General features: G+C 36.0%; 2 protein-coding genes across 4 annotated transcripts; one reads left to right on the top strand and one right to left on the bottom strand.

The window, feature by feature from the left end:
* Positions 1 to 2,344: 2,344 nt before the first annotated feature.
* LOC132034956 (uncharacterized) lies at positions 2,345 to 2,881 on the top strand. Its single transcript, XM_059425281.1, has one exon. The coding sequence runs from the start codon at positions 2,345 to 2,347 to the stop codon at positions 2,879 to 2,881; it is 537 nt and encodes a 178-aa protein (XP_059281264.1).
* A 5,839-nt stretch (positions 2,882 to 8,720) lies between these two features.
* LOC132034055 (probable complex I intermediate-associated protein 30) lies at positions 8,721 to 18,545 on the bottom strand. Of its 3 annotated transcripts, none has more exons than XM_059424275.1 (8): positions 18,406 to 18,545; positions 18,234 to 18,294; positions 16,399 to 16,512; positions 15,271 to 15,327; positions 10,054 to 10,145; positions 9,717 to 9,797; positions 9,462 to 9,560; positions 8,721 to 9,330 (listed from the first exon to the last, which is right to left on the bottom strand). In XM_059424275.1, the coding sequence occupies exons 2-8, from the start codon at positions 18,283 to 18,285 to the stop codon at positions 9,139 to 9,141; spliced, it is 687 nt and encodes a 228-aa protein (XP_059280258.1). In that variant the 5' UTR covers positions 18,286 to 18,294; positions 18,406 to 18,545; the 3' UTR covers positions 8,721 to 9,138. The 3 variants fall into 3 exon arrangements, 2 of the variants coding, with proteins under 2 accessions (XP_059280258.1, XP_059280259.1); XM_059424276.1 differs by having other exon boundaries at positions 18,450 to 18,544; XR_009408931.1 differs by having other exon boundaries at positions 9,189 to 9,330; positions 9,462 to 9,570.
* Positions 18,546 to 21,545: the final 3,000 nt, after the last annotated feature.

The raw sequence follows: 21,545 nt of genomic DNA, 5'->3' as shown, positions 1-21,545 counted from the left end.
GTTGAAAATAGTGTTTCTTTTATGAGTGTATTCATTGATTTTTAGCATACAATCCAGTGTATTCATTAATTTTTTAGCATACAATGCAATGTTTGGGGTGTATTTTATTTCTTGTATTCCGTATTTGAGTGCATTCGTTAATTTTTAGTGCAAAAAAGTGTTTGGGGTGTATTTTTGTTTCTTGTATTTTGAAGGATATTATTTTGTATACAACTAATTTTAAATATAATAAAGTGAATACAATGTAAAAAAGTAGATTTTTTAATACCTACAAATGAATACGCGTTGAGTTGAATACATTGACAATCTCTACAATATTATTATGACTGACTTGAATACAACTTAGTTGAGTTAATTTTTACATTTAACTTGAATACTAATTTTAAATATAATAAAGTGAATACAATGTAAAAAATACGAATTGAATACCATTTAAAATACGACTCAAACAAATTTTGAATACAATTCGATTTTTGAATACATTCTACTGTAGCGCGCGAATACAATCAACTGTAGCTACGAAATATAATTAGCTAAAATGTAGCTATGTCCAATTAAAAACCCCTAAATGTTAGTTATTTATGTAAAATTCCCAAACATATTTGTCCTTTGTCGGCCCAATTCATCTTTTGCGTGTATGTGTGACCGCCACGTATTGCTTACACGGTTTACATTTGACATAAGGCAAAAGACATAGATTGACCCCTAAACTATACCCCAAATGTCGATATCACACTTAAACTTTACTAGTGACCTATTACACACCTAATATATGAAAAAGTGACATTATTTACCCCCTAAAAACTGATGTGATATAAAATATAAAAATAATTTTGAATTTATTTATCTTTTTTTTTTTTTATATACATATTTAGATCCCCTCTAAACACCCCCCCCCCCCTCGTTCAGCTCCTCCTCCTCCTCCCCACCGCCCCCTCTACCCCCCGCCCTCCCTCACCGCCGCCCTCCACCTCCTCGTCACCCCACTCCCTATTCCCGGACGCCCCACACCCTTCTTCTTCATCTGAAATATGCCAACTTTCTTCTCTGTGTTGTCAAAGATAAAATGTATCCAGCAATTGTTTAATTAATCATTCTAAACTCCAAACACCACACAAGACAACCCACTGCTATGGCCCATGAACAGCCACAAAATCCCTCTTTTATGAAGGAGATCACCTTTCATCTTTTATAAAGGGACAACATCCAAATGTGGCCAGAAAATTTATCTAGAAAAATTTCTTCGTGATTTTTTTGCCTAAATCCATCGGAGAAGACGATTACTCCCATCGGAAAATCCATTATTTTGCACACAGAAAATTCCGATCTTCGAAGAAGAAAAAAATTACAAATTGTGAGCAAAAGTGGCCAGACTTTTCAATGAGTTTGAGCAGAAAAATCATGAACTTTTCTATGGAAGTCATCATCTTTTCCACTCCTTTCAATTTTCTTCCATAAAATTTCTCTCTCAAAGTTTCAAGGGAGAGGTCTAGAGATGCTTCCATGGGGGACGAAGTGAAGAAACATGGGGAAGACAACTGTTGTTGAAGAAGACACAAAGAAAAGGGAAAAAGTTTTTTTTAAAAGTGGGGCCCACAAATAAATAAGAAAGGGAAAAAAGCAAAATTGTGAAAAAATAAATAAAAAAGAAAAATTGTGAAAGAATAAATAACGTGTCGCGCGCATGTGGAACATTTCCACACCTGAGACTGGTTATATGTGCGTCGGGGGTAAATAATATCACTTTTTTATATATTAGGTGTGTAATATGTCACTAGTAAAGTTTAAGTGTGATATCAACATTTGGGGTATAGTTTAAGGGTCAATTTATGTTGGAATTAATTATATCTCCGATGTATCGGAGAAGGCGAAGGAAACAAAGCCACCATTAAAGACCTTTTGCAGAGAAAAGGAAATGCAATAGAGTACTGTGAAGACATTTGATTTCCTCCAAAGACACGTGGCCACAAATAAAGCAAAATGATCACATGATGTGCACGAGGTCTTTTTAAAGAATTCTCTAGAACTATGCTGATGTAAATATTAGTAGTATTCAATTTCCATTTTATTTATTAAGTGTAAATATAGTTTGTTATGGCAAAGACCAATAGTATAGGGACAGGTGTATAGTTAGTTGCTCTCAATTATTCCTTTTCATTGCTATATAAACATGTACTGTGCAGATGAATAAAGACACAAAGAAAATTCACTTCAATTTGTTTCTTCGTCATTTTTTATTTCTATCATGGTATCAGAGCTTTCGATCTAAATCTGCTCTCATTTCATTCCTTTTGTGTTTTTTTGTTTTTATTACTAATTTCTTGACTTTTACAAATCTGTTACAATGGCAGATGATAGTAGTGTTGCTTCTGGGACCCAAGTTCCCACTACAGTGACCAATACTAATCAAAATGAATTTAACAATACCTCTCATTCTTACTTCATCTCACCATCAGACTCTCCTGGCACACTGCTAACCAATGTAGTGTTTGATGGGAGAAGTTTTGGTGGATGGAAGAGAGGTATGTGGATAGCCTTGACAGCAAAAAATAAATCTGGCTTTGTTGATGGTTCATCCCCAGAACCAAGTGCAGGAACTGATAAGCACAGAGCTTGGTCTAGGGCCAACAACATGGTTATTTCTTGGCTTTTAAATTCTCTATCTAGAGAAATTTCAGAAAGTGTTCTATATTACTCTACTGCTAAAGATATCTGGACAGAGCTGGAAGCCAGATTTGGCCAAAGCTCAGGTGCTAGGCTCTTTCAACTCCCAAAGGAGCTTAGTGACTTAACCCAAGGTGCTTCTGATATTGCTTCCTATTTCACCAAGATGAAACAACTCTGGGATGAGTTGGATACCTTGGACACGACTCTGGAATGAGTTGGATACCTTGGACTCTTTTTCACCATGCCTTTGTGTTTGTTCCTATGGAGCAAAAGAAAAAAACGTCAAGTTCAAACAAGATGAAAGATTGCTTAAGTTTTTGATGGGTTTGAATGATACTTATTGTGGTGCAAGAGGAAATATTCTCATGATTTCACCTCTGCCCACTGTATCAAATGCCTATGCACTACTAATTCAAGAGGAAAAACAAAGAGAGGTCCAAAACACACCTAGATTCCCAGGGGAATCATCCTCTTTTGTTGCTGCAAATGCAAATAATGGAAACAAGACTTTTACTACTGATTTTAGGACACAAAGGCAAACTTATGAGAATAAGAAATCTGGGATGGTTTGTAAATATTGCAAGAAAACAGGACATCTGATTGATAAGTGCTATAAACTACATGGTTTTCCCCCTAATTTCAAGTTTACTAAGCAAAGGAATTTTCAGAATAATGTACAAGGAAATGTTGTCTCATCAAATGATTATTCTGGGGAAATTTTTGCTAACAACACAGATGAAGGAGTTCAGGGAAAACTCTTATCTACTGAACAACTTGCTCAGGTTATGCAGATGCTGCAACATATGAACAAAGGTGATCAGGATTCTACCTCTGAAGTCACTGCATCTGCCAATTGCACTGGTATAAAATTCACTCCTAGTCCATTTTCCTTAAATTCCAAAATGTATTCCAAGGTCAATCATAGATTATTCACAAAACATAGTTGGATCATAGACTCGGGTGCAACAGAACACATGAGCTATAACAAAGAATTTTTCTTTAATCTTATGCCTCTGCCTAAGTCCATTACTGTTAGTTTACCCAATTCTCAAAAGGTTAAGGTTTCTTCCTCAGGATCCATCAAGCTTTTCTCTAATTTTATCATACACAATGTTCTATTTGTCCCTAGTTTTCATTTTAATCTTCTATCTGTCCATAAGCTGTGCAAACAGTTTTCCAAGTTTTTATTATTCACCACTTCTCATTGTTTTATGCAGGGCCCTTCAATGAAGAGCCCAATAATGCAGCTTGGTGAAGAACAAAATGGCCTCTATGTCCTCAAAGATAGAATTCCAGCTGTTCCAGCTTCTAGCAGTCTTATTTCTAGTCTTTCTAGTTCTAATTTTTATTCAAAGAAGGATGTATCATCCACTCTATCTTGTAGTTCAATTTCTGATGTTCAAGGCCAATTATGGCATGTAAGGTTGGGCCATATGCCCCTTTTAAATATGAAAAATATCAGTAATGTTCCTTTTAATGTGTGTTCAAAATTTTCTGTTCCATGTCCTGTTTGTCCATTAGCAAAACAACACAAGCTTCCTTTTCCTAATAGTAATATTTCCACTAAATTACCTTTTGATCTAATACATATTGATACATGGGGACCTTATCAAACTCCTACCTATGATGGTTATAAATATTTTCTTACTATAGTTGATGATTTTACTAGGGGAACCTGGACTACCTTATTGGCCACTAAAAGCAATGCTTTCCCAATTCTCAAAAGTTTCTTAGCCATGACACAAAGACAATTCAACAAAAAGGTTAAGGTTATCAGATCTGATAATGCTTGGGAGTTAGGGTCAAGTTCAGAAAATTCCAGTTTCTTGTCTTCTCAAGGCATTTTACACCAAACATCTTATGTGGCAACACCACAACAAAATGGTGTTGTTGAAAGAAAGCATAAACACATTTTGGAAATTTGTAGGGCCCTACTTTTTCAATCTAACCTTCCACATAAGTTTTGGGGCGATGCACTCATGACTGCAACCTACATCATTAATAGATCTCCTACAAAATTGTTATCTTTTAAAACACCTTATGAAAAGTTATATGGGACCAGTCCCTCATATTCTCATTTAAGGAGTTTTGGATGTTTTGCTTTCACCTCTACACTGTCACAAGGTAGATCAAAATTGGACCCTAGAGCTGAGCCATGTGTTTTTCTTGGGTACCCATTTGGAAAAAAAGGATATAAGTTGTTTAGTCTCAAAACCAACAAGTTTCTTGTTTCGTAAATGTTATCTTTTATGAAAATGTTTTTCCATTTGCTTCCGCTACTCCTACTGTGCCTCTGTTTCCTTTGGTTCCTCATATTCCTCCTATAGATTATGCAAATGATACTCCTATCAGTGTTCCTGCTCAAGAAAATGTCAATGTCCTACCTTCTGCTAGTCATCCTTCTACAACTACTTCTCCCTCAGTTTCTCCTAGTTGTTCATCTTCTCCTAGTTGTTCATCTTCTCCTATCTCTACTCTTCCCACTGATGTTTTAGAACCTGATAACCCTGCTATTACCACTATTCCCAATGCTTTCAGAAGATACATTAGGTCAGTTCACACTCCTGCATACTTGGAAGATTATGTTTGCAACAGTATCCAACTCTCTAATGTATCAGATTTCTGTTTTATTCCACCTGAAAAATCTCCTATTGCTTTTGCTGCCCTATCTAATCCTAACCAATGTTACATAAATTCTTTATCACACATTCAAGAACCCACAACCTTTTCCCAAGCAATTTTATATCCAGGATGGAAGGATGCTATGACTAAAGAGTTAGAAGCTTTAATCACTAATGATACTTGGGAAGTGGTCACTTTGCCTCCTGGCAAGAAAGCATTGCCTACAAAATGGGTCTACAAGGTGAAATTAAACTCCAATGGCAATGTGGAGAGACTCAAGGCTCGTTTAGTTGTTAGGGGAGATATACAGATAGAGGGTATTGATTTTACAGAGACTTTTAGCCCTGTTGTTAAAATAACCACTATCAGATGTGTTTTAGCATTGGTAATAAAGAAAGGTTGGGGTTTATATCAATTAGACGTAAACAATGCGTTTTTACATAGAGAGTTAGAAGAAGAAGTTTATATGCAGTTTCCTGCTGGTTTACAAGTTACTGATCCAACTCAGGTGTGTCGACTTAAGAAATCATTATACGGTTTAAAGCAAGCATCGCGACAGTGGTATTCGAGATTAACGGCTGCTTTAAAGTTCAAAGGGTTTTACTTATTCGTTGAATGATTATTCATTATTTTACAAGACTCATGATTCTTCTATTTCCATTTTAGCCGTTTATGTCGACGACATACTTCTTACAGGGAACAACAAAGAGGAATTGGATGCCTTGAAATCATTTTTAGACTCAGAATTCAAAATCAAGGACCTTGGGGACTTACATTATTTTTTGGGAATTGAGATTATCCGTGAGCCTCAGGGATTGATTCTAAATCAACGCAAGTTTCTTCTTGAGCTCTTTTCTGAGTATGATTCACTTGGTTTGAAACCCTTTCTTCACCTCTAGATCCTTATCACAAACTCCAGGCTAACATGGGTGATCCTCTCTCCGATGCTACTGCTTACCGGAGGCTCATCGGTCAACTAAACTTTCTTACCCACACACGCCCCGACATCTCTTTCTCCGTTCAACACTTAAGCCAATATATGCAATCACCCCACAAAGCATACCTTGCAGCAGCACATCATGTACTCCGTTACCTTCTCAACGATCCCGGTCTTGGCATTTTCCTTAATTCCTCTCCTTCTCTTTCTTTACTTGCTTTTTGTGACTCCGACTGGGCCACTTGCCCGGATTCCCGACGATCCATCAGTGGTTTCTATATAACCCTTGGCGGCAGTCCTATTTCTTGGAAATCTAAAAAACAAGCCTCTCTCTCCCTTTCCTCCGCCGAGGCCGAATACCGCTCCATGAGACGTGTTGTCGCAGAGCTTACTTGGCTCGTTCGTCTCTTTTCCGATCTAGATCTACCCATTTCCCTTCCTATTCCACTATTTTCCGACAGTCAGGTGGCGATTCACATTGCTAAAAATCCCGTCTTTCATGAACGGACGAAGCATGTTGACTTGGATTGTCACTTCGTCCGTCAACAGTACTTAGATGGCCTTATTTCCCTCTCTTTTCTTCCTTCCTCTTCACAACCAGCCGATCTCTTTACTAAACCTCTTCCAGCATCTTCTCATCGTTTTTTGTTGAGCAAATTGGGTGTCCGTTCCTTCCCCTCCAATTTGAGGGGGGGTGTTGGAATTAATTACATCTCCAATGTATCGGAGAAGACAAAGGAAACTTTTGCAGAGAAAAGGAAAGGGAATAAAGTACATAGTTGAAGACATTTGATTTCCTAAAAAGACAACGTTAAATCTCAATTAAATAAAAATTAGTAGTGTTTGTGTCACGAGGTCTTTTAAAGAATTCTCTGGAACAATGCGTATGTAAATATTAGTAGTTATTCAACCACATTTTATTTATTAAGTGTAAATATAGTTTGTTATGGCAAAGACCAATAGTATAGGGACAGGTGTATAGTTAGTGCTTTCAATTATTTCTTTTCATTGCTATATAAACATGTACTGTGCATATGAAAAAGACACACAGAAAATTCATTTCAATCTGTTTTCTCAGTCATTTTTTATCTCTATCAATTTATGTCTTTTGCCTTTGACATAATAAGAAAAGTAATTCTGTGGCTCTTTTTTCCCTTGCATATTTTCTTCTGAGAGCAAAATTGCCAAACATACTTTTGGTATAGCACAGCGCGCATAACATTTCTGTATAGAGTTTACTTATGTATTTTAAGTTTGATTAATTATATAACTTATATGCTAAACTGTAAAGATGACATATCACATCAAATTAATTACTCTCAATTTGCTATTTTACATGTAGATTTATTTAAAGACAAATTAAATTCGGTGTTATGCATAAAAACTTGTACACATTTATGTAGCATTTACAAAATAAAATCCAAAATTTCTTCAAAATAATAACTTCTTTAAAGTGCAATTTATAATACAAAATAAAGATTATCTTACAGTATCATCGAAAATTCATAAAAAATTTAATCATCGATTTACATTTTCACTTGCGTTGGGCCCGTGCACAGCACGGGGTTTTATATCTAGTATATTCAATAACTATGAAGTTAAAGACACCTGTTTATCTTCTTTGTGATTTCGTACATGACTCCTCCACAAACAAAAGAATTACCTGCCATTTTGAATTCATCCTAGAGCTAATATAATTAGGTAGGGTAGAGAGAGTAAATTATTTTAGAGCTTCTGCTATCGGCTAAAATAGTAAAAAAAGACTTCAAGAATAATTTTTATACAAAAATGTAAATACACATTCTAAAAAAATAACAAAAAATGTGTTAATTGAAATGAGTACAAATGTCATGCCCTTTCATCTGATCAGTACCAAGGCTTTTGATTTTCTCTATCTTCTAATGATGATGATAAACAAAAATAACTATACATTCAATTAAGTTGGAGGAAAGGGAAAAATCTTTATCTACTACTTAGGGTGTTCCCATTTTTAGTATAATATGCTTTTTCGGGATTTCAAATTGCTTAAATAGTAGATAATCCTTCAGAATGTTTGATTTAGTCGAGACATCAAAACTCAAAGAGTCGGAGATTATCGAGCAGAGAAGACATATTGAGATATTATGCTTCTTTTTTTTTCTTTTTCTTTCACGCTGATATTTCCTTTAAATCAAGTGGTTGGATCTATTTTGCAAGATTAAATCATGATTTGCTCACATTGGGGGCTTTTTCCATGCACTTGATAGCTTCTAATTGATAATAAGTACTTTGCCAAACACATCCGGTAGCCAGAAACTTCATGTTTGATTGATCATAAATGATGATAATCACCTGCATCCATATTTGAGCAATGTATCTATCTGACATGCCCAGTTAGCTACGAAATCGTAATATTTGGTGTCCATCTTAAGATAAGTTGTTTCCTTAGGCTGAAGTTTTTGCATACATGACTTTGTAATGTGGATGTCATTGCTATGCCACTAGGAATTTACAGTGATAGTAACATTGTAAAAATTTGACATTAAAACTTAGATTGGTAATGCTGATTATAAGCACATGATTGAAATATTTGATTGTCAGACCTTGTAAAAGACGAGGATATAATTAATCTGAAGAGCCCCATTTATTTCAAGAGAAAAATCTGATAATTTGACTTTGGTGGTGTAGACTCCAGTGTCACTGCATTTAAGCAAAGTGAATAGTAAACTTTCACTCCTTTCCTCAGCTCAATTCTTTCTCTTTTCCTCCGAGGTACATAGAAGAAGAACCTGTATCTTCGACATCTCCGATTGATGACTTCAAAAATACTAAGTCCGAAGGTAGCATTTCCACAAACTTGCCCAACTGATAAGCATGGATGCCACAAACGTCCTGGTCTTTTCTTGATCGTTCTTTAAGTTGTTCCAGTTTGCTTACTGCATCATCCGCAAGGCTTTGATCCAATCGACTTCAACTCCGAAATCACCAGGCCCGGACTTTGCACCTGGAACTCCACCTTCTGCGTTGACAGATAGAGACATACCAACGATTCGAGCTGGATTCATCTCCATCTTTGCATTTATTATGTTCCCTCTCCACGTAGGTGCATAACGAGTAAGTGGGATCTACACAGCCAATAAAATCAATCTACTTATCATTCTCTTTCCCGCAAATTGAACAAGTATTTTATTTGAACCTTCAGCAATGCGATATAGCTTCCATATCACATGAAGGATGAAAGAAGTGAAGAACTTACTTTTGCGATATACCAGTTTTCTTTTGGCACAAAAACGAATGCTTGCCATGAATTATCTTCATCTTGTCCTGGATGATTGACCCAATTCTCTGTGTATATCTGCAGTTAACTTTGAGTGAGAAAAGATTATTCCCACAGTCCATTCACATACCAATACCAGCAGTTCAATGAAAACACAGACATCTGAAGCAGGCAAGCATCCAAATAAAAACGTGCTCAAACATCTCCAAATAAAGACAAGACGCGGGAACTTACTGTAGAAATATAGCATCTTCCATCCCCTCTAAGTTTAAGAGCTATTGTGTCATATCCATCCAAATCAATGAAACCATCAAACTGCAAGAAAAAAGAATTAGAAGGAGAAGCCACGCTACTAACAGATAAAACAAACCATTTCCTCTATATAGTAATATCGTGTTAAGGGCAGTAAGAAATGACATGTGAATATTATACAAAAGGCATTAAGGCTAAGGCTTTTTGTGAAGATTCACCACTAGTGCCTGCTATATGAGAATCACTCTTCTGATAAAGCCAACTAAAGACATAAGAAAAAGAGAGAAAGCATATATTAGGATGATTAAGCAGCATTCACCTTTTTAGACCGCATTCCACAAAAGCCACTGCGAGTCATATTCCATTTTGATCCTTCCATAACATCCAAGGAGAGGTTTCCAGAGAAAACACCTGTCAAAAAAGCACCAGAAATGTGTCCATATTCCATTTGCAAAATGCAAACCTCAAGAAAAGTAACACTAATTATCTTTTAATATATACATTCACAGTTCCACAATAGAAAAGATTGAAGGGGGCAGGTGTGACAGAACAAAGAGATTACTTAAGCGGAATTTTAGGCTCAGGGGAATTCTCAGAGGTCAATGGCTTTCTCCACATACAACACTGAAGGCCCCAAATAATGCTATTCCAATTTAAGTACTTTTATAGCAGCCACATGGAAGAGATCAATCAATTAATTTTTCTTGATCACAAAGTAAGTTGGGTCAGCTATACAAATCATTGGAATTTGACTATTTTTACGCTGCCTGTCAACCTACTACAATGCTGTTCCCAAATCCGGGACTTGAGACCAGCTATGCTCTGCGGGTATAGGTAGAAATAGAAGAGGTCATGGTTTAAATATTTTTCACCAATTAATTCTCTGCACACCCTAGATAATTCAGTCAGAGAATTAAGTCAGTCTGCTTCCAAGGAGATGAATTTGCACATATAAACACTAACACCAAATGCAACAATATCATTCCAACAAACTAAAAATTAAATATTTTCAGTGTCATAGGAGCAATTAAAGCCTAATATTTAAAGTCCACCAAGTGGCGATACAAAATCAACTTATATATGTTTGATGCAGAAACTAACCAAAAGAAAAATTCAGACATCTAGAGAAGCCACTGTGTCTCAATACTTTAATAAAGTCTAAGATAAAGGCTCAAGGTTTTAGCTTACTACGACAAATTTCAAACTGCTTGCAAGCAGTGTATCTATAGTTTCTTACCTGCGAGGAATTTGAGATTGTAAAAGCTCTAATACTTTTTTTTCTTTTTGTTAAGGATAAGAAGAAAAGCTCAAATACTTGCATCGATATTTTGGCTAAACATCACCTCCATACATAAAAAAAGGTCAGATGCTTGTGGCTAAATAAATCTATGCTAAGATAAAGGTTCAAGGCTTTTAGCTTACTACGACAAACTTCAAATAGCTTGCAAGCAGTGTATCTATAGTTTCTTACCTGCAAGGAATTTGAGATTGTAAAAGCTATAATACTTTTTTTCTTTTCTTTTTCTTAAGGATAAGAAGAAAAGCTCAAATACTTGCGTCGATATTTTGGCTAAACATCACCTCCATATATAAAATAGGTTAGATGCTCGTGGCTAAATAAATCTATGCTAATCTTTTCATTATTAAATCTAACCAACAATAGCATTTGTCAACCAAGGAATCATTCCAGCGGTGGGAATCTTCAGACAGTTAAATCACGTGTTTGTTTACCTAGGTATGATTTTAGAATATCTTACCTTCCCTTGTTAGACCAAAGGGAACCAAAAACAAACAAAATAAAAAACAAAGATTTTTTTGACGGACTCAATTTATTGTGGTATGGAAATCATACAAAGTTCTTTATTGATGGTTTGAGAGCACTATTGCATAAAACTATAAACTTTGATGGGTTGAGAGCACTATTGCATAAAGCTAGCAGCTTTTCGCTCTGACAAATACCACCATAGCCAACATAATTAACCGTTTGATTTTCCTTTCCAACCAAGTGAGAACTCACTACACTCACTACCTCACAGCAGTACTTTGAAAGCCTAAATGCTCGTCTAAGCCTCGAAGTCAGCTGGATGCTTCACCTTTCAGGTGGCCCTTTAGTAGAGCCTCAGCACATCGAAATGAGCGTCATGGGCTTTTCTCAAAGCAATATATCTACAACAAATATAGTTGTCAATTTAATGTATTAATTTAACAAAATGTTAGTACGGAAAAAATTAATCACTGAAAACTTGAAACTGCATCTTTCCATCTACATCAGGAATTTAAAATGCTTTTTGGTTGATATGATTTTTACTTCATCTATATCGCTTGATTATAGTTTTTCAATTCTTCGTCCAAATTATTAATTTTTCTGTTTTAGTTATTTTTCTAGCATTACGTATATTGTTATAATTTTGTTTATTAGTGTCTTTCTTTGCTAAAATCTTCTAATTGTGCTTTGTGCTAAAAGTGCCAGCAGATTTTGGCGCTTTTTTACAAGTTTTTGGCCAAATACATACCTAAAGTATACCCATCCTCAAAATATTCCTGCAAACAAAAACATCCTTAAGGTTTTCCGAAATGAGCAGGTTCATCCTTCTATTATCCATGGTTACAAACTAATGGAATCCCATAAAATAATGCGCAAGACATGTTATATTTGCCAAAACACCCTGCTTTACAATTCCCTTGCCCAATTAAAAAGGGAAGCCCGGTGCGTGAAGCATCCTCGGTTGATGCAGAGTCTGTGGAAGGGCCGCACCCAAAGAGATCTTGTCATGTAGGCAGCCTACCCTAATGCAAGTGTCAGTGCTTGATTCCACAGCTCGAATTGGTGATCTATAGGACACATAGAGACAACTCCCTTGCCCAATCTTGAACTAAAAACAAAAAATTACGGCACACACGGGGATGTTTGAAGTCTGTACTTGTAAAACCATTAGAACCACATAATCATGCTTTCAATTGACTTATCACTACTGAATTTTAAGATAGAGATGGTAAAGATGAGGTCTCAAGAGATTGATCTTTCAAATTGTTCTAGAATTTATTGGAACTAATTCATCTTTTTCATCACCAGCAATGTGAACAATTAGAACATGCAGTACAGTTGTAGCAAAACCAGAAATCTTTTTCATCCTTTCCAGTTTTCACCATTATTAGTCACCAAAACAAAAGTTAGAACATATTCACAAAAAAAAAATTCATAGTTAAACCATAAACACCAACAAATTTCAGAGATTTTGTAACAAGCTTCCACCCCATCCCATCCTAAAAAATTTAACTGATAGTCCAGAAATGCAGAAAGTGCAACAGAACCAGAATTGCAGAAAATTCAGAAACCAGAAATGAACTCCGGAAATACAGAAACTCCAGGAACCACAAAAACAAGAATCAGAAACTCCAGAAACAAGCTACAGAAACGAGAAATAACACTAAACACAGCTTCATGTCATATAAACAACAGTATTTTCTTCAGTAAGAAGAGCAGACCTCTTAGGTTCTTGTTCACAGTGCGCCATAGTTTTTTAGTCAACAATCGGGAATACCAAAGCACGCTTAGTTTTTTAGTCAACAATCTGGAATACCAAAGCAAGCGATGCTTTGGCAAATGAGACATCTATGTTTTATGTGTCTTCCGCGTGGTACTGTTGGGGTGGGGGGTTGACAGTTTTGTAGTGGTGAATTATGGAAGGATGAACTTGGTGGACATAGTTATCCGGTATCTATGCTGATGGGAGATAGCAGATACCCCGTGGAATTAGTCGATGTGTGCACAAGCTGGTTCGACCAGTTATCAAGATAGAAAAAATGGAAGGATGAAATCTCTCACTTTGAAACTCTAAGAATGTTTTTAAGAAAACACAGCTCGAATTGGTGATCTATGGGACACATAGAGACAACTTCCTTGCCCAATCTTGAACTAAAAACAAAAAATTATGGCACACACAGGGATGTTTGAAGTCTGTACTTATAAAACCGTTAGAACCACATAATCGTGCTTTCAAGTGACTTATCACTACTGAATTGTAAGATAGTGGTAAGATGAGGTCTCAAGATATTGATCATTCAAATTGTTCTAGAGTTTATTGTATATGATACCAACCAATTCATCTTTTTCTTGTTCACTATGCGCCATAGTTTTTTTTCAGCGATTGGAAATAGCGAAGCAAGCAATGCTTTGGCAAATGAGACAACTATGTTTTGGGTGAAGGGGTTGTAGTGGTGAATAATGGAAGGGTGAACTTGGTGGACATAGCTATTCAGTGCATGTGCTGATGGGAAATAGCAGGTACCCATGGAATTAGTCGATGTGTGCATGACCTGGTCCGACCGGTTATCAAGAAAGAAAAATGGAAGGACGAAGTCTCTCACTATGAAACTTTAAGAATGTTTTTTGCTCACAGGGATACTTCAAGAATGTAATTTAGGTTATGGTTATACTTTAGGGATGTTTTTGGCCAAAAGCTCCATATTTTCCGATTTTAGCCTTTGACATCTCTATCTTGAAGGTTCTTTTCATAGGAGACACTAACTCTTTTTCAAGGTTATGAGTTAACAAAGTTATTTGGACGGTAAAAATAATTGCTCGTATGTTTTCAGGGGAAAACAAAAGTTCTACAGCAAAGAACTATATGGTTTCTAGAGGGCATCTATCTAGCACATGCAGTCAATAATCCAAGATAAAAGTGAGAACTAACCATTAGCAGTTGAGGTTGGAGAATTAGGCCTCATTTGTTTGCACTTATTGGAGGTCTGAATCTAAATGGTTCAGACCTTAAGCCATTAAGTGCATTTGTTTGCATTAAGATCTTAGCACTTATTAGGTCTGAATAGGTCTTAATCATTAAGATCTTGAATAAGGTCTTAATATCATTAAGAGGTATTTTTGTATGGAACTTTTTTATCACCAGCTCCAACCCCAACCCCACCCCCACCCACTCTCCACTCCAACCCCACCACCCACCCACCCTCCCCTCCAACCCCACACTCCCTATAACCTCCACCCCACCACCAAACTCAATCCCACCCCACACCACCCACTCCCCACCACCAATCCCTACCCCACATCACCCACCCCCACTCCCCACCACCAACCCCTACCCCACTCCCCACTCCCCCCCCCCTCCCCCCGCAGCCCACTCACTCCCTTGAGTGAACATAAATGTTTTATTTTTTTTATCAAATAATATTTTATTTTATTAAATTTGTATTTATTTTCTACTATTTAGTTACTTTTTAATTTGAATTGTATATTTATTATGTTTAAATAAATACATTATGCACACGTATATTGAAAAACAAAAGTCTTAATCATTCGGTGTTCGGACTTAGAGACAGCATCTTAATCATTCAGATGTGCATTTAGATTCAGACGTCTTAATCTTAATGAAAACAAATGAGGCCTTAGAACACTTAAGACTTTATAAGTGATTAAGAACAATTAAAAAGGAAAGCGAAGATCAACAAAAATAACCCAGCACAGAAAAGGAAGAATAAAAAGGAAATAAAGAAGACAGTATGCATGCTAAAAAAAATTTACCAACACTAGTTGACCCATTTCCAGTATCCTTAATCTCCAAAGTTGCTGAGGATAGACCTGAGATATTATCATCAGGATATTTATTAGTCACTAACTTAATCTTTGATTTAACGAACACTTGTACAAAAGAAAAGTAATTCCTCATTCTATAGATGTCTAGCATGATTCTTGGACACTGTAGTCATTGATTAACTTTGTAACTGCTCCATTTCTTGGGCATTCTCCTTAAGTAACATCATTCCGGTATTAAAAATAACAATTACGAGCACCTCACATAATAGATGCTGATATGAAAAGACAAGTGCATTGAGTAAACCCAAAGAATCCAGGCTTCGTAATTAGATGCTCAAGAAAATAAAGCAATTTTCCATTATTTTTATCTTTTTTTTTAATTGGAGTAATCAAATAATAGATTCATCTCAAATGGAAAACAATTTGTTCAGTAAAGCTGAGAGTCCACCTCCACTAAGAACCCTGTGCAACATAAGGCAATGAAATCTATAACTAAAGGAGAATAAGGGTGTGTTTGGTATGAAGGAAATTATTTTCCATGGAAAATGTTTTCCTTGAAAAATGTTTTTTTGGAAAATAAGTGAGTTTTTTACCTTATTTTCTACTATTTTGTAAGTAAACGAAAAATATTATCACAACAACATTTATATGTAATCTAGCAAAACACTATAGGGGTGGGATGGGGTGGGGAGCGGGGGTGGCAGGGGTGATATGATCAAGTTGTGGGGGTGGGGAGCGGGGGTGGCAGGGGTGATATGATCAAGTTGTGGGGGTGGGGAGCGGGGGTGGCAGGGGTGATATGATCAAGTTGTGGGGGTTGGGAGCATTGGGTGGGTGGGGAGGAGACAATGAACTTGGAATGTATGTTTCCCTACTTCCAATAGGGAAGTCATTTCCCTCATTTTTAAGGAACTTGTTTTCCTAGAGAAAAAGGTTTCGAAAACATTTTGACCTCACCAGACATGGGAATTTTGGAAAACACCGTACCAAACACACCCTAAATCAGGAAAATTAATTCCACTAAAGCAACAGGTTGGAATATACCCAAAAAAACTCTTGCTTGGCTGTTACCAAGTACTCGCATTACATGTAAGAGAAGTATGTATGTTTGTGTACCTCCATATTCTGAATCTGAGTATAAATGCCAATTCTTGAGCTCATCCTTTGAACTAAAGTTGAAAATATATCTTTCACTGGGTGGAACTAGGTCTTCAATGTTCCACGTGAGTGCTACAGGTGAAGAAAGTCATTACCAACTGAAAGTTATTATAATTGATAGAAACAAAAGTAATAAAGAAAGAGCACCATTTTACTTGTATGCTGATTCAATGAAGAATATACTGTACATGCTTAGCATAAGACTGGTCAATTACTAGTCAATTTGAGGAAGCTAGATAGGGATTATTGCAAACCCAAAAGAACAACAACCACCATGAACTAATGAAGCAAAAACGGAGGAAAAATAACAGAACATGAAAAGCAAGTTGATTAATCTCTGCGGCTAACCACGTCAAAGGAGTTGTGCAGCTCAAAGAGGTTCTCTATGCTCTTGTTCTTCTTCCATTTACATTAGTTGCATAAATGCTGTAAAAACTCCTGGGGGCTGGGTCAATCATTTCGTTTCTTTAAACCTCATTCAATTCTTTTAATACATACAGGCCTCTCCATTGTACATCAGTACATGTGAAAGGATACCAGAGCAGAGAGATCTCTAAGTTTCTAAAGATGACGGGAATTCTCGCGGATCACCCAGCCATTTTAACAACTTATGTCAACTAATCTGTGAGAAATGGTAAATGAAAAGAAAGGATGACCCATCTTAACTGTCAGACTACCAAGAAAAGACTTATGAAGCAAAAATTCCATATATTTCAAAGTGCTCTGACTAGCTGAAATTAAAACGGCTTCCAAAAAACATAAACTTGTTAAAATAACTGAACAATCAGAATCTGAAAGGCAAACAAGCTGATGGGCCAAAATAAGATGGTGAATGCAATTAATAAAGATGTATCTCAAGTGCAGCACATAAAAGGTTTGTTAGTGGCAGTTCGGTGAATTTGGACGGAGAAGTGGTTAGGAGTTGGTTGGGATTTCATTTGTAACTAAGTGTAGATGTCAATCTTTATTCTTAGTTGCTCTGTTCTGTTGTATAAATACCATTTCACATCAATAAAACTCATTCTTTGGCTGCCAATTTAGATTTCCTTAGCTCAATAGTCAGTTCATAGCTTAGTCATTCCGAAATCTCATTGCTTTTGGTCTTTTTCTGTGAGTTTTTCAACTGCGATTCTGTATTCTTGCATCACAAGCTGGGATGAATATATATTACTCCCCCCGTCCCAATTTAAGAGACACTCCTTCCTTTTTAGTCAGTTCAAAAAAGAATGACACCTTTCTATACTTAGTAACAGTTTAGCTTTAAAATGCCCATTTTATCCACACAAATATCTATTACTCCCCTATGTTCCAATTTATATCGTACACTTTCCTTTTTAGTTTGTCCCAAAAAAGAACGATACATTTCTATAATTAGAAATAATTTAACTTTAAAATTCCCCTCTAACCCTTAATGAAATGATTTACAGCTACACAAATATCTATGCCTTGCACCACAAGTTTCAAAAGTCTTTTTTTTCTTAGACTACGTGCCTAGTCAAACTATATCACATAACTTGGGACGGAGGGAGTATTTATTTTAGACCACAGGTTTCAAGAATCTTCCTTTCTTTCTTAAACTCCCAGTCCAGTCAAACACCATCATATAAATTAAGACGTGGGAATATCTCTCATGTCAGCTAAGAGGATAAAGAAATGGGTCGAACATCAAATCCTAGGAGCATTTGGTAACAGCAAATAGAAATGAAAAACATTTGCTATAATAGAAAGGAAGCAACATAGGGATATTGATGACAAAGTTCAAGAACAATCAGGTTGGTTATGATGTGAAATACCTCTTTTGGTAGCATTCAATGATGCTTGCAATAATGAACGAAACCTGGACATATCTAACTCCTGTAAAACATTGAATTGTAAATTCCATCAAATTTCAGCTATTAGAAACAGGAAACTACACAATGAAAAGCAAGGCATGGTTACTGTGAAATTAAAGCCTTAGATTTATACCAATCTAATGAAGGCAAGCCTTGTCTCTCCTTACTTTACTGTACCTCAAAGTTGAACTAGTTGAAAGTAGTATGCAAAGGATCGCTGAATCTTTTCAAGAAGGAGACGGGGTTGTGAATGTGAAAAAAGAGAGGAAATGATCAAAATGGTCCCTAATGTATAGGAGTTGACTAATTTGGTCCTTAATATATGCGAGGTAACAGATATATCTCCCTCAATATCAAAAAGAAAAAGTGTTCACAGTCATTTCAACATTCTTAAGAGATTACTAACTCATTAAAAAATAGTTAATTTAACTAAATTATTTTTAATTAAATAGGTATTAAAATTTAATCACATAACACTTAATAGAAGCAAATCTGAAAAAATAAGGTTAATTCTTTCGTAATTTGATAAATGGACACTCTTTTTTACCCAATAAAAAAAGCCAAGTGGATACTTTTTTGATCCGGAGGGAGTACTATTCAATGTATGCAAGAAAATAGACACTTTTTGTACTCCCTAAGAGGCTGTTTAGATTAGCATATATTAAGTTTTTTTTTTTTTTTTTTTTTTTTGCTTTGTAAGCTCTGTTCTATTTTTGTGGTTTTTTTAGAAAGATAAAAGTGTTTTTAGACATTCATTTTTAGGTAAAAAATATAAAAATAAGCTAAAAGTTGAATATTCCAACTTATAACTTTTAGCTTTAGCTCATCGATTACTTTCCAAACCACCCTGTAATGGTTTCCCTCAAAACTGGGCCAGCCTACCCCTAAGATAAAATGGACAATTTGCACGATTGGCCTTATTCGGGGGTGGTCTTTAATTTTTGTCCCTCACATTGGTGGTCTTTAATTTTTGCATTTCACTAGAACCTTTTGGTTTCAGGTTCGAACTCCCGCTCAGTCAAAAATTAATTACTCAGTTGAAATTTTATAAAACTCTATCTTAAGGCCTAACTTTGCTACAAAATGCTGCCTTGCGAAATTGTCATTTCTTTTTACTGAGCCGGGATTCGAACCCCAAACCTCATGATATTAAGTTAAGGACAAAAATTAAAAACCACCAATTTGAGGGGCAAAAATTAAAGACCAGTGCATTTGAATGGCAATCCGCACAAAAATAATAAAATATTAATCACTATTATGGGTCATTTGCATGATTGTCCTTCAAAGGCACTAGTCTTTAATTTTTGTCCCTCAAATTGTTGGTCTTTAATTTTTGTCCTTCGCTTAATATCCCGAGGTCCTGGGTTCAAATCCCGACTCAATAAAAAAAATGAATTTCGCAAGGCAGAGTTTCATAGTAAAATTAGGCCTATTCGGGCAAAAGTTAGGCCTTAAGGCAGAATTTTACAAAATTTCAAGTGAATAACTAAAAAGTTAATAATTCCTTAATGCAAACCTTTTGCTTCAGGTATAAGGCAAAACTCTACTTTAAGACGGAAGTTTGTCTCAAACTCGCCTAATCGTGAGAGTTTGCGATCAAACTCGCGCCGATCAAGAGTTTTAAGTGAATTTGCTTTAAAACTCGCCCGATCGAGGCGAGAGTTTGCTAAAAACTCGCCTTGCGAATCCAAACGCTATCTTGCGAATATTTTTTTTTAATTTTTGACTAAATGAAAGTTTGAACCAAGAATCAAGAGATTTTTAGCGAAGGCCAAAAATTAAATAACACCAATTTAAGGGACAAAAATTAAAGACCAGTGCCTTTGAAGGACATTCCGCACAAAAAACATGAGATGAAATTACACGGGCTCACTACTATAAGTAGGCCGAAGGCTAATGATAGACTATTTGGATAAGGACTTCAGAAGGGACAAAGCTCAGCCTTTTAGAAACATTGTTTAGCACGGATTGACCTTCAAAGGCACTGGTCTTTAATTTTCGTTCTTCGCTTAAAAAAGTGATCGAAAATATTCTAAGATTCTGCTTTCGAATCCCCGTTTGTTTAAAAAAAAAATCGCAAGGTAAGGCTTCGCGAAAATTCTGCCTAGTAAGACAGAATTTGTCTTAAGGCAAAAGTGTGCCTTGCAAAATTTTGCAAGACAATTTTTATTTTTACTCTGCTAGAATTTACAAAAGTTAGGCCTTCTAATTTTGCTACGAAATTTTGCCTTGTGAATATTTTTTTTTTTAACTGAGCAAAGGTTCGAACCTGGAACTTCGGGATATTTGACGAAGGACCAAAATTAAACACCAGCAATTTGAGAGACAGAAATTAAAGACCATCCCCCAAATAAGGCCAATCGTGCAAATTGGCCTTTTAGAAATTGATTAATTGAGATCTATAGTACGGAGCTAGTGTAAAATGGAGAGGGAACTCGGGAAGTACTGGACTTGGGCTTCTGAATAAGAATTAGTGTTGGGCTAAGGCTAATGATAGGCTATTTGGCAAAGGAGTTCATAAGGTACAAAAGCTTAATCTTTTAGAAAAGGCCAAACCCATCGACAGACTGCCGTCCACTTTGGGACTCTTGTTCCATTTAGACACTTCAAAGTGGGTCATTCCTATTCCACTTAGACACTTTTGTACCGTTGTCGGAGCAAAACCAACACTAAAGGGGCGCCACCTCATTGCGCATCCAACAAAACCAAAAAGCCCCAATTTTTAATGGTCAAAACTCCACGAATTTACAAATTAGTGCATTTACAATTAAAATGAGTTGGCACAATTTAATTGAGTTGACACAATTTAAATGAGCCGGCACAATTTAATTGGCCACTTAATTAAGTTGGTTTTGCTACGATTGCAAGCAAAAGTGTCTAAGTGGAATAGGAATGGCCCACCCGAAGTGTCTAAATGGAATAAGGGTCACTTTAGGTGCTCAAGTGAAAGAAGTGGACGACCACAGGTGTTTGTCGATGGGTTTGACCTTTAGAAAAATTCATGGGATTACTACATGACATAACTAACATTAGTACATATTTATATTTAGTAGCTATAGTTTAGATAAATTACATCCTATAACTAAGAGTAATATGTTAAATACAATTAATAGCTACATATATATTTAAAGTAGAATACCTTATTATTATTATTATTATTGTTATTATTATTATTTATAAAAAAATTTGAAGGCTTCTTCGCTCTCGCCGTAGCACTCCGGCGAACAAGCTCGCCACCCTCCTCTCTCTCTCTCTAACGTCTACTTTCTCTCT

This window comes from Lycium ferocissimum, chromosome 10 (assembly GCF_029784015.1).
Source record: "Lycium ferocissimum isolate CSIRO_LF1 chromosome 10, AGI_CSIRO_Lferr_CH_V1, whole genome shotgun sequence".
NCBI lineage: Eukaryota > Viridiplantae > Streptophyta > Magnoliopsida > Solanales > Solanaceae > Lycium > Lycium ferocissimum.
Note: the sequence above shows the minus strand (reverse complement) of the source record. Positions and strands in the feature narration are given on the sequence as shown.